At 44.3% G+C, this 12,506-nt stretch overlaps 1 protein-coding gene across 14 annotated transcripts in view; it reads left to right on the top strand.

The window, feature by feature from the left end:
- The window catches only part of CELF4 (CUGBP Elav-like family member 4), an 889,490-nt gene that overhangs the window by 779,441 nt on the left and 97,543 nt on the right, over positions 1-12,506 (top strand). For all 14 annotated transcript variants that reach the window (XR_012158835.1, XR_012158834.1, XM_073343421.1 and 11 more), the window contains exon 8: positions 5,458-5,607. Coding sequence is in view for 12 of the 14 variants with exons in the window: in XM_073343421.1 (XP_073199522.1) it covers positions 5,458-5,607 (150 nt within the window). In the remaining 2 variants the exon portion in view is untranslated. The remainder of the gene's footprint in view (positions 1-5,457; positions 5,608-12,506) is intronic.

Here is a 12,506-nt window from a genome sequence, read left to right as displayed (position 1 = left end):
AAAAAATGGTTTTGAAAAACCGAAAGATTTCATTTTGATAAATCCTAAACAAAATTCTACCAGATGGGCTAATGGGGAGCTGGCTCTCCAGGCTTTAGGAAGCCGGGGAACTGTTGTATCAATTTTGATGGAATAAATTGGCCCAGAGGCTCAAAGGTGTTAACATGACTCTGAAGCTGTCCAACATTAAATAGTTTTAAACAAGATTTGGGGTTTGGTACACAAAGACCTCAGCCTGCTTAATACTATGGCAAACACACCATTAAACAGCCTTTTAACTTTTTCTTAAAGATACAGAAAAGAAGGAGAAACAGTTAATGCATTTGAAATATAAAGCATTAAGTAAGGCTTTCTTTTTAACATCATCCCTTGTTCCCTTTCTCTTTAGCCGGAGAGAGTCTATAAAGGCAAAATCTCTTGTTTGACAGTCTGTTAGATGTTTGCGGTGTTGTTGTAGCTGTGTTGGTCCCAGGATATTAGAGAGACAAGGTGGGTAAGGTAATATCTTTTATTGCACCAATATCTTCTGTTGGTGAAAGAGACACGCTTTTGAGCTACACAGAGACCTGCAGAAGAACTCTGTGTAAGCTCGAAAGCGTGTCTCTTTCATTAACAGAAGTTGGTCCAATAAAAGATATCACCTACCAGATGAAGTGAGCTGTAGCTCACGAAAGCTCATGCTCCAATAAATTGGTGAGTCTCTAAGGTGCCACACGTCCTCCTTTTCTTTTTGCGAATACAGACTGACACGGCTGCTACTCTGAAACCTGACCCGCCTTGTCTGTCTCATCTCTTAGAGGATAATACCTGTCCTTTTGGGCAAAAAGAGAAAAAGTTAGTTGAGATGGGCTGGAGCTATGTTGTAGCTGCCGCTGTTCAATCCCATTTCCAAGAAGACAAAGTAAGACAAACCCACCCAAAGCGGGAGAGAAGAGACCAGCAAAGATAGAAAATGCACTTTCTGTCTCTGGTGTTGGCTTTCATTTGCAACCTCACTGCTGGGAAACCCAGGCGCACCACCTGGTCTTATCAGCCACTCAGAGTCCTGGCAAACTTGTACCAGTATCAGGCTTAGGGCATTGCATTTAACTTCCTCTTTCTGGTCACAGGCTTACAGCAGTGTTGCAAAATCTACAGTCTTGACCAGCTAAGACAGATTCTTAGTAGAGAGAAGGCAAAAGGAGGCTAGGGAAGAGAAGAAATAAGGTGGAGAAGGAAAAGGACACATGCAAAGTGCGGGTGAGAAAGTCTCACATGCCATGTGGTGTTCAGGATTCAGCTGGAGCCGGAGAAGATGGTGATGCCATCTGAGTCCTTCTCCCTGGCCTGGCCTGGTCAGGTCCATTTTCAAAATTAGGATGAAGAAGGATGGGGGTCCCTAGAGTCAGTGGGGATGGCAGCCAGAACATTTCCGACCAGCTCTAATTATCATCATTTATTATCTGCATTATGGTAGCACTTTGACTTCCCAACTGAACTCAAGGTCCCATTGTGCTAGGCTCTGTGCAGACACATAATCCCGACCCCACACAGATTACTGTCTGAATAAAAATGACAGACAAAGGCTGGGAGGGAAAACAGAGAAGTACATCTATCCATCTACTGCCATATATGCCCCTCTATCTTGTTTTCTGTCTGTCAATGGTATTGCTAATGTGGCTACTGTAACCCAGACACCTGGGTGTGGTGCTCTGGCCCCTCAAGTGGCACCAAGACCACTTAGAGAGAGATTAATGAGTCTGCTACAGCCTTAACTAACGGCCCTGTGGCTTTTAGCTCATATAGTACAGACTCATGCATTTAGCTCTAGAGGTCCCAGGTTCAATCCCACCCACCGACAACTGGGGTCTGTTGGTGTTAAACTAGTATGGTAGTTAACTAGATAGCAGTGCTCCATCTTGATCCTAGTGGCCTTGGACCATGTGTGGCCTTGGACTTACAGGCCACAACTTGATCACCCTGCTGTTCAGAATTTGCCATTTATTCCTCCCCCACACCCACCTTTCTACTGTTCCTTCTATGTGAGTTTTGCATCTCTCACATCATCTGTGTAATCGCAACAAAATATTTCCAAATATAGGACCAAATCATCAGCTAGTGTAAAGTGGTTTCCTTCCACTCATTTCAGCGGCGCTACACTGACTTACTCCAGCTCAGGATCTGGCCCCACTGGGTTTATGCAAAGGAAAATTTTAAAATTGAGGGGAATAAACTTAAAAAAAAATTCTCAGTGCAATTTTAAGTAAAGAAATCACATTTCCTATGCAAATAGAGGAGAGGTCAGGAAAAGCGACTGAAATGCTAACTAGCCTCTGTGACATTCAGACTGATGATGTGTGCAAAGAGTTTTGCCCTTGGACCTCAGGATGTCACCTCTTGTTCCCTGGACCCGCATATGGCATAGAGGGAATTTCTTCAGGCCAGCAACATCTGAAGCAAAGGGGAAGCAGCAACGTGTCTGTTCTGGGTAGCAGGAAGGCACTGAAATAGCATCCACTATGATATAGTGAAAGCGGAGTGTTTGTGTAACCTTTGCGTGGGCTAGAGTTCATTTCTTTTCCCATCTCCAGTGCCTTAAAAAAAACAAAACAACTCCCATAGAAAGTCACTGGAGACCCAGAATTCAGTCTCTACAGATTTTCAGCAGGGATTGCAGAGGGTCAACCTCCCCACATTCAAGTCCCAAAAGGAACTAAAGAAATGAATTTAATTAAATAACTTTATAAAATCATACGATAAATAAACAAATAATAAACTAATTTTTACAGCTTGACATGGCTATTTTATAATCCACAGACATTACTTTCACAGTTATACATAAAAACAAATAAAGGAAACAAATTAAAATCAGTACCCACAGAAACACAGTGAGAAAAAACGGAGAGTTCCCAAAAGCTTAGGTTTTGTTCACCTGAGTCTCAGTTAGAGTCTTTGATCACCAAATCTATACAGTCTGTAGAATCTAAAACACCATCTTGCCCATATGCTCAGGGTTTAGCTTATCACCATATTTGGGGTCGGGAAGGAATTTTCCTCCAGGGCAGATTGGAAGAGGCCCTGGAGGTTTTTCACCTTCCTCTGTAGCATGGGGCACAGGTCACTTGCTGGAGGATTCTCTGCTCCTTGACGTCTTTAAACCATGATTTGAGGACTTCAATAGCTCAGACATAGGTGAGAGGTCTAACGCAGGAGTGGGTGGGTGAGATTCTGTGGCCTGCGTTGTGCAGGAAGTCGGACTAGATGATCATAATGGTCCCTTTTGAAAAACAACATCTTCCCTCCACTTGCTTGTAGGAGTCTGCAGTTGGAATCCAGGAAGACTCTTCCTCTGCTGAAATCACTGCTAGCCAGCCAGCTGACTGATTAACCAATCACTCTTGCCCCTGGGAAATATTTTGAAAATACCTGCCACCTGGACAAGCTGATCCCTTCCAAAAGCAAAAAGAAAATTGCTCTTCAGAAATATTTTTAGTGAGTCACCTCTGGCAGGGATGCGGTAGAGGGTGTCTTTGTCAGAAGCAGGGAATCAACCCCAACTTTCATGTCACTTTGGTGGTGGGATTGTACGTAAGGCCCCCTGAAAACATGCAAGGAGCCTCTGTCAGAGTATTGCAGCTGAGTGAATGGTTATCACTTTGCTGGGTGTTGCTATTGGAGATCAGCTTCCCAGAGGCGAGGTTCTCTACTGATTACGGCACTGGATTGCAGCTCTGGAGAGCTGAGTGCTGTTCCTGTCTCTGCTGCATGACCGTGGGCAAGTTGTGTCGTCGCTCTGTGCCTCAGTTTCCCCTCTCACCCTTTGTCTATTTCTTTTGTAAAATCTTCGGATCTTCTTACTTTGTGTCTATGCAGTGACTAGCACCACTGGGCCCTGGTCTCAGATGAGACCTCTAAGCGTTGCCTTAATAAAATGTCATGATAATAAATTCAGACATGATGTGTGAGGCAGAGGGAACTAGACTCAATTACCCTCTGTTACTTATTCCCACCTACTGCTGTGTAAGAATGTCTACACTGGTGCAAATTACATGTGATGCATGAGTTAAAGCCTCTTACATGCCATTAGAGTCAATGGCCTAATTCAAATATAATATATTTAATAAAAATGTATGCTCTAGTTCAAAAGGAATTAGTTTGGGGAAGTTCTATGGCATGTGCTATACAGGAGGTCAGATGTGATCATCTAATAGTCCCGTCTGGCCTTGGAGTCTATACAAAGGGAGGGGTGAATGACACATTAAGTGGGTATGCAGTACAGCAGAATCCATGTCGGTCCCAGGATATTAGAGAGACAAGGTGGATGAGTTAATATGTTTTATTGGACCAGTTCCTGTTGGTGAGCGAGACAAGTGTTCAAGCCACACACAGCTCTTCTTCAGAGGTAAAAGAAGAATGCACCTGGTCACATTAAATGGGTGTGAGTCTCGCTGAGTCTGGAAGGTGTGTGCTGGAGTAATTTACATGTTGGGGGGCTGCTTAAATTTAGACTACTCCTGGACTTCCTTAGGTCCTGTCTCCATTAGCAAAACTTAATCTGGTGCAAATACACAGATGCACTGAAGTCAAGAAGAGATGAGAACCATTCGTCTTATTCTATTAAATTATGAGATTAAATCTTAGCAGTGTTGACCTTGTCTTACATAGGTGCCGCATACCCACACTGGGCTCATCACTGGTACACCTATTTCTCTAATGTAGGCAGCACGCTCGACTCACCCCTGAATTTAGCCATTGCTCTGTCTGCCTCTCTCAGTACAGCCAGAACGGCAAGGTGCATGACAGGGTTGGGTGAAACTGCACCAGTGAAACGCTGTCCTTGTAGGGGTAGCTGTTATAATGCTACAAACTGTAGCTGTTCTTTTTTCCTTCTTGGACTAGCCATCTACTCAGTGTATTCTCAAACTGAAGAGCCTACTAGTTCAGAGGCAGGTCATGTGACAGCCTTGGCCGTAGGCCAGTCGTTGGATTCAGTAAGATCAGAAGGTTGACATCTCCAAGACTAAAACCAAAATGACATGAGATGCTCTATGCAGGTGGGACTCAGAGTTCTCTTCTGAGGCCAAACAATGGTTTGAAAACAAAAGCCTTGATGATTTGCCAATAAATTAGGCCAGACCTTAGCACCATTGGAACTATGCCAGTTGACACCAGCTGAGGATCTAGTCTAAAGGTTGTGATCACTGGAGGAAAAGCCCACTCCTGGGGTTAAAGAAGCTCGGGCAAACCTCTCATGTTACGCTCTCCGCAACGTGAGCAACTGTTGCACAGTCTTGCCCGCGATGGTGCAAACTGTCCATTGCATTGAGATGGTTTTGACCTTTATTCATTTTGTCATCTATAGGCGTCCCTCTGGTGTTCATCACCGTAGTATCCGGGTTTGCTGTGTGTGGTCACCACCTGTGGAATTCACCATCCTAAGGCTGTTTTTTTTCCCCTCTGTTTACTTCCTTCCTGTAGGTGGGAGCACACCTCCTGGCATCACTGCACCGGCTGTGCCTAGCATCCCATCCCCAATCGGGGTGAATGGTTTCACTGGCCTCCCACCGCAGGCTAATGGGCAGCCCGCCGCAGAAGCTGTGTTCGCTAATGGCATCCACCCTTACCCAGGTAAGCCAAACCATCCCGATTCTCAGACCCAGTTGGTTTCCATCCTATTGAGATGGTCCAGTGCTGATAACTTTATCTGATACGCCCTCTCTTTCTGAGCAATGATATCCTGCTCCAATGTGTTTCTCTCTGCCATAGGAGCTACCTTGTAGCTGGACACTAAGGTCAGGAGATTTTACCTGGTAAGCCGGCCCCATGCACATATGTCCACCCTGCACATATGTGCGGCCAGGTCAAGCTGAAACCAACATGGTGCATGTGTGGCAGTTCTCCCAGGTGTACCAAAAGGGGGCTTGTTCCTGGCTGATCTTGTATGAGCTGTGCTGAGCCTGGCTCAGCTGAAGATCGTCAGCTACATCTCTTATGGCCGACTCTTCCGGATCTCCTCCCTGAATTCAGTTATGGGTAGAAGAGTGACTGTGGAAGGAGGACACTGTGGGAGTCTGTCTGGATGGGATGGGATGGGCACTCAGCTAGCCTGCCTTGTCCATCTCGTGTTGTAACCCATGTGCTGTAGCCGGGGCCTACACAAGGCCTTTCATGTGGTGGATCAGTGCCGTTCACTGACCCCCTGGTCGTATCCCTGCTCAACTCACTTAACAGCCCTGGAGACTGAAATCCTTTATGTATCCACAGAATAGGTCCAGCTCCACACCACAAATATGGCTTAACCCTACACTGGAGAGACTGCCTCTAGGGTTGAGGGATTAGACCAGTTTCCATAGGCATTCAACATATAGCCTGTTTGCTATGGCTGACACAAAGGGTGTCAGTTGTGAGGTGGTGTTTTTTTCAGGTTTTGGCAGTCAGCAGTGAATGGGGGATATATTATATTATGTGTATATATATAATTGATTTGGTACAACCAAGCCAAGGATGCAGCAACATCCCACGAGGCCCACCTATGCACCTAGATTTCTCTGTGGTGCGATTATCTCACCATAACCATCCATCCCTCTTCAAGCTGATGAAAAGGCATTTCTTGCTGTTTTATACACAATAAAAAAAATGATTTAAATAAATGTTACTAATTAACACTAACCACCAGCTGGTGTAGGAATGTTTTACTCTGGAGCACGCAGCGATTAATCTAGCTCGTTAGAAAGTTGAACACTGAGTCAGTACTTCAGCCAGTGAGTTTGCCTCATGCGACACAAAAAGCACTCCTTCCATTTCAGCCATTCCCTTGGAGTAGGTGAGCTAAGCCTCGCAGGGAACTTTACTGATGTGCTGTGGGGACGGGAAGTCTTAGGTGATAGAAGCAGAGCTGAGCAGATAATCAGTTATTTCCGTTTGGTGGCTGAACCGAAAAATCCAAAAAATGTTTTTATTTGGGGTCAAATGAAAACGTTTGGGGCTTCGTTTTCTTCCTTTTTATGGTTTCTCTATCACACACATACCCTTGTTGTTGTTGTTTTTTGGCTTTCTTCAATCTAGCTAAATTTCAAAACAAAATGTCATTTTGCAATAGTTTGGTCAGATGATCTAGCTATCTAACTGCTCACTTTAGCTAGTCTGTGTATGTATGTAGTCCCGTCACTGTCATGTTTGGAGCAGTGGAAACCTTTCTGTATGCACATGCATGAATCTGTCTGCCTCCAGATCTCATTCCCAACTCCAGTCTCAGCTCAAGCCCCAGGAAAGGTTCTGAGGGTTTTCAAGCTCGGTTATGGTTTTGACATAAGACTGGGTAAAAGTTGGAGGCATCTGTCCAATTTTGTGTAAGTTTGGGGGCTTATTCAAACCCTCAAACTGAAGCTCAATGTATGTGAATCCAGGCAAAGAGAATGTTTGCACAAACACCTAAGATCTGAGGCAGTGAATGCCACTCACTTTTAGTTACGATTCCTGGTACTACTTGGTGAAATTCACCTTCATTTAACCTGAATAATTTGACTAATGAGTTGATTAGGCCCATTGAGTTGTTATACTAAGGGGTCCAATCCTACCACCATTCCCCATGCTAGTCCAACTAGACTAACAAGGAAGATTTTCAAGATCAGGCCCTTGTGATAAAGCCTGGCAGAACTGCTTCATGGCGGGGTTTTTATTAATATTGTTTTATTCCCTGATAGCCCTGGCAGGAAGAGAATTCCTTTCAAATCAAAATCTTTACTGTTTGCCTACCCCAGGCCTCTGGCTGCTTAGAGAAATAGATTTTCAATTTATTTTACCTGGGAAAAACCCAGGGCTTATATTAAGGAGAAATAGTTTTCTAGAACTCAATCAAGTTTCATAGAATCTGAAGCTTAAAGCTAGATCTGGTCAGGAATTATTCGATAAAACATTTTGTGTCAGAAAATGCCCATTTGTCAACACCAAAATGTTTCACAGAAACATATCAGTGTCCATGAAACTTTCATTGGGAAGGATTTCTCAGCTCCAGGATGGAATTTCTGGTCAAATCAGGAAACAGAGAGCAAGTGAGAGAGAGTTGGGGTTGTTTTTTTTTTTTATTGTTTGTTGGTTTGTTTGTTTACTAAAATATTTCAAAAGGTCTCTGATTCATTCAAATGGGGAAAGAAATCACATTTCAAAACCTGCACATTTTTCACAAAACTGACTTCTTGTTTTCCCACCAGCCCTATATAAAATATTTTCAGCCAGAGATATTGCAGAAACCCAAATCGCTCCCAGGCTGGCCAATCCCAGCTAGTGAGGAGTGACGTGCAAACAATATGATTTGAAAAAACTTGGAACACTATCTGTGCTCTGTGGACCTCTTTGCTATGGAAAATGCAGCGTGTTACCAATCAGCCTTTGCCTAACTCTGCTCTCATTGAAGTCAATCAGACGTTTCTCCAGAGATCTCAGTGGGTCAGATTCTAGCCTACTGGTTCAGTGCTGCTTGTCCCAATTTGAGATGAGCCCAGAGGACAAGCCTGGATCCAAGCATTCCCAAAATAGGATTGATTTATTTTATTGTGTGTATCGATTCCAACTTCCTCTCTGTACCTGTCTCAGGCTCTGTGCAAATGCCAAAACTTTAGCCATTGCCACGAGGTATTATTGAGGCCAAGAGCTTAGCAGGACTCAAAAGAGGATTAGACACTTATATGGATAATGAGAACATCTACAGTTATATTCGACTGGATAAAAACGTATGAAGGACACAAACCCTCATGCTTTATGATAGAAGCCAACCGCCTAGGGTTAGGAAGAAACTTTCAGTGTTCAGCAGCTTAATCTATCATTGTCCATTATGAGATATCTTGCACCCTCCTCTGAAATATCTGATATTGGCACTGCCTTATACTCCTGTGGTTCAATGGTTCTATATACAACAATTGTAATTAAATTTTAAAACAGGGTATGTAACCATGTCTACACCCATAGATTGCACAGGAAAAAAATACAGATCTCCCGTAATATATATGTTCACTGCCCCAAACCACATCTCCCCACCCAGCTTTCACCAGCCTCTGGTTCACAGTATACGTCTGGCACAAAAATGTCCAGGAACATTTATTGTTATTTATTTATTTAGCAGCATATATAGCACCTTGTGACCCAATTCATCTCTCCGTTACTCTTCCGTAAATGCTGAACAATTCCACTGTGGGTTTATACCATTGTAAAGTTTGGCAGAATTTGACCCACTGCCTTCCTTGCATGAAAATAGCAAAACGTAGAACAACCGCTGTCTTTAGATACATATGGTCTGGAGTGTCAGAATCAATGTAAATTCCATTAATCATGAAGCCTATCTATCTATCTATCTGTCTGTCTGTCTGTCACACCTAACTACTCTAGCATTCCACCAAAAATCTTCAATCTTTGAAACATAAAGGCAGGATGACATCATATAATTGCCTTCCCTTTATTTTTCCTTGGATTTTTTTTCTCTGTTCATTTTTCTTAAATAAAAGCTTCAAAACAAAACCCAAAGAGTGCAGTCACAGTAGGTGCAGCAGACACATCTGAAAAGAAATCCTCTTTCTTTTTTCTCTCTCCTCCCTGGCTCCTTTTTACCATTCTCTCCTGCCGGGCAGGCAGAGGACGTGAACCCAATATCATTCAAGTTCACGTTGAACTTTTGAACCCACCGTGTTTGAGAGGGTTTGGAAATTAGGCAACATGAGTGCAGCTATCACAGCTTGTCAAGGGGGTGTTCTCAGCCTCCCTGCCTACAGCTTCACTGCACTGTGCTGTTGTGACCTACCAACGGATCCCATGCAATATCACTGCAGATCAGTCAGCCTCAGGCAAGCTTGCCCTCCTCTCACACCCGCCAAGCCTGGCCAGAATTCACTGTTCTGAGGTTCTCTCACAGTTAGGGATTCTGTCCGGGGAACAAATATTTTCCTTCCCTTTACGCTAATCTCAGGCCATTTGGAGAATTGCGCTAGTTTATCTGCAGGCCCTTTGGCCTTTCGGTGTCTCAGTTCAGAGCGCCCTTGAACATGGCAGTGTGTCAGAACATATAGCAGGAGCAAAAGCCTAATCCTTTGTGCCACGAGATTGTGAGCAACGTCACAGCAACCGCAAAGAGTGCTCACCGGCTCCGGGTTAACAGGAGTGACAGGGACTGCAGTCGGCCGGCGAGGCCTCGTACCAGCTGAGATGAGAGCTGAGGGCTCAGTGCTTCATTTACAGGAGCGTAAGAAATGTAATAAGAAAGATAATGACCTCTTTATGGGCTAGATTCTGTTCTCCGTTGCACCACTAACAGCCTGTGACCCTCGTGGAATTACTCTGTATTTATAGTGCGTAATGGACAGCAGAAGTTGGCCTCAGGTAGTGACCATTAATCCCTTTCCTCTGTTACTAATGACTCTGCTGTATACAGTAAAACCAGACAGGTCACATTCTTTCACTAGGTCTCATGCACAAATACGGTGTCGCTTTGGAAAATGGGACTGAGGCTCCTGACTCACATCGGTGCTTTTGAAAAATTTATCACAGGCCCCTTGCCCTACATCTTAGTGACCAAGTTGCTGCTTGTCCCCTTTTTGTGCTGGATGGCGTTTATACTCAAGGACAATACGTAGGGGAGAGGGCAAGTTATAGACCCATGAATTTTTCAAATAAACCCTTCAAACCTACTGGCTTCCTAAAGCAGCCATTCTGATACATTCATAGAATCATAGAAGATCAGGGTTGGAAGGGACCTCAGGAGGTCATCTAGTCCAACCCCTGCTCAAAGCAGGACCAACCCCAACTAAATCATCCCAGCCAGGGCTTTGTCAAGCCAGGCCTTAAAAACCTCTAAGGAAGGAGATTCCACCACCTCCCTAGGTAACTCATTCCAGTGCTTCACCACCCTCTTGGTGAAAAAGTTTTCCCTAATATTCAACCTAAACTTCCCACACTGCAACTTGAGACCATTATTCCTTGTTCTCTCATCAGCTACCACTGAGAACAGTCTAGAGCCATCCTCTTTGGAACCCCCTTTCAGGTAGTTGAAAGCAGCTATCAAATCCCCCCTCATTCTTCTCTTTCGCAGACTAAATAATCCCAGTTCCCTCAGCCTCTCCTCATACATTGCTACTGAACCAGGCAGATGTCATTGATATGGTTTATGCTACAGTTGAATGGATGACAGTGGGGCTAGAAATCAGGAGCTTTTGGAAACCCATGTTTCCCCCATCTGAGGCAAAGAAGAATCATGTGTGAGGTTTGGGGGTTCACCCAGGCCTGTAAGGGTTTCAGTCACCACCTGCCTTGTAACCCTGGGTGTCTTGTAGCCGTGCAGCTTTGGTCCAGAGCTCTGACCCCAACCATCTGCCAGAAACTCACAAGCCTCACCCTGTCTTTCCCAACTTGGTTGCTCCTGGTACCCTTCCAGCTCTGAATCCACCCCAAAATCATCCTACTGCAGGGACCAGGCCCTCTCACTGGGCCCTTGCAGGGAAAGTTGGTGCCTCTCCAGAGTCAGCAAAACATTCCAACCTGTCAGCTTCCTGGAACCACACACAGGTTACTGAACTTACCCAGCACTGATGATTTTTCATGACAGCAGAACAAGTTTATTAACAAAAGAGCGTGGATTAAGTGATACCAAGTAAAAGGGATAAAGGTAGAGGTGGTTACAAACAAATGAAAACACCCCCCTAAAAGTCTAAAACGTAATCTAGCAAGATAGAGTCTTTGTTCAAGATGGTTTCTCTCATCCACAGTCTCCTTTCTGGCTTTTTACTGGCCAGGACTCATCACAGTGATCAAATCACTTGGTTTCTTTGTCTTCTTAAGGTGTAGGAAAAAGATGGCATCTCTCTCTGGCCCTTATATTCCCAAAGGAATTATCTTTGCCCTAAAAGTCAGGAAGGCCTCCTGACTCTCTGTGGGGTACAGGAGCCATGTTAATTCTTTGTCTTTCGAGTGCAGTTTCAGGATAGCCCCCTCTGGTTTAGCTTGACGGCTTTGTTTACTGCTAATATGTAAATTGAAGGAAACCCCCATTCCTTTGTCTAGAACAAACCTGTTTATCCCCTTTACCTGGGCTAGGCTGTCTGGTCTTAAACATGTTCTAGTAACATAACACAGAGAGCATTTATAACTTCACATGTAACCTTGTTACATATATTTCACCATGATATTATGGTGTGGTGTTAGTTTTCAGATGCTACCTCACAAGATGCATTGTGTACAAATATTATTACACTAGTGTGTAAGGTGTGTGAATACATGGGTGCCTAGGGTCCCCTCATTATCTTTGGTAGCATTAGTGGTTATGGGGGCATATTTTCAAAACCACCGTTTGGTGGGATTTCTGTTCCTAAATTCCCAAGGCGTTTTTGAAAATCTCCTCCCACATCCTCTGTGGGACTCCAGCCACTAGAAGGCGATATGGCTTCACACTCCTGAGCTGGCCGGTTGTTACATCCCTTGTAGCACACATCACTAGCCAGGATGTAGTTTACAGCAATGTGGTCCAGTTCCCAGTCTAGAGCAAGTGG

This window comes from Lepidochelys kempii, chromosome 5 (assembly GCF_965140265.1).
Source record: "Lepidochelys kempii isolate rLepKem1 chromosome 5, rLepKem1.hap2, whole genome shotgun sequence".
In the NCBI taxonomy this organism is placed as follows: Eukaryota; Metazoa; Chordata; order Testudines; family Cheloniidae; genus Lepidochelys; species Lepidochelys kempii.
The sequence above is the reverse complement of the archived record's forward strand: the minus strand, read 5'-3'. Positions and strand labels throughout refer to the sequence as shown.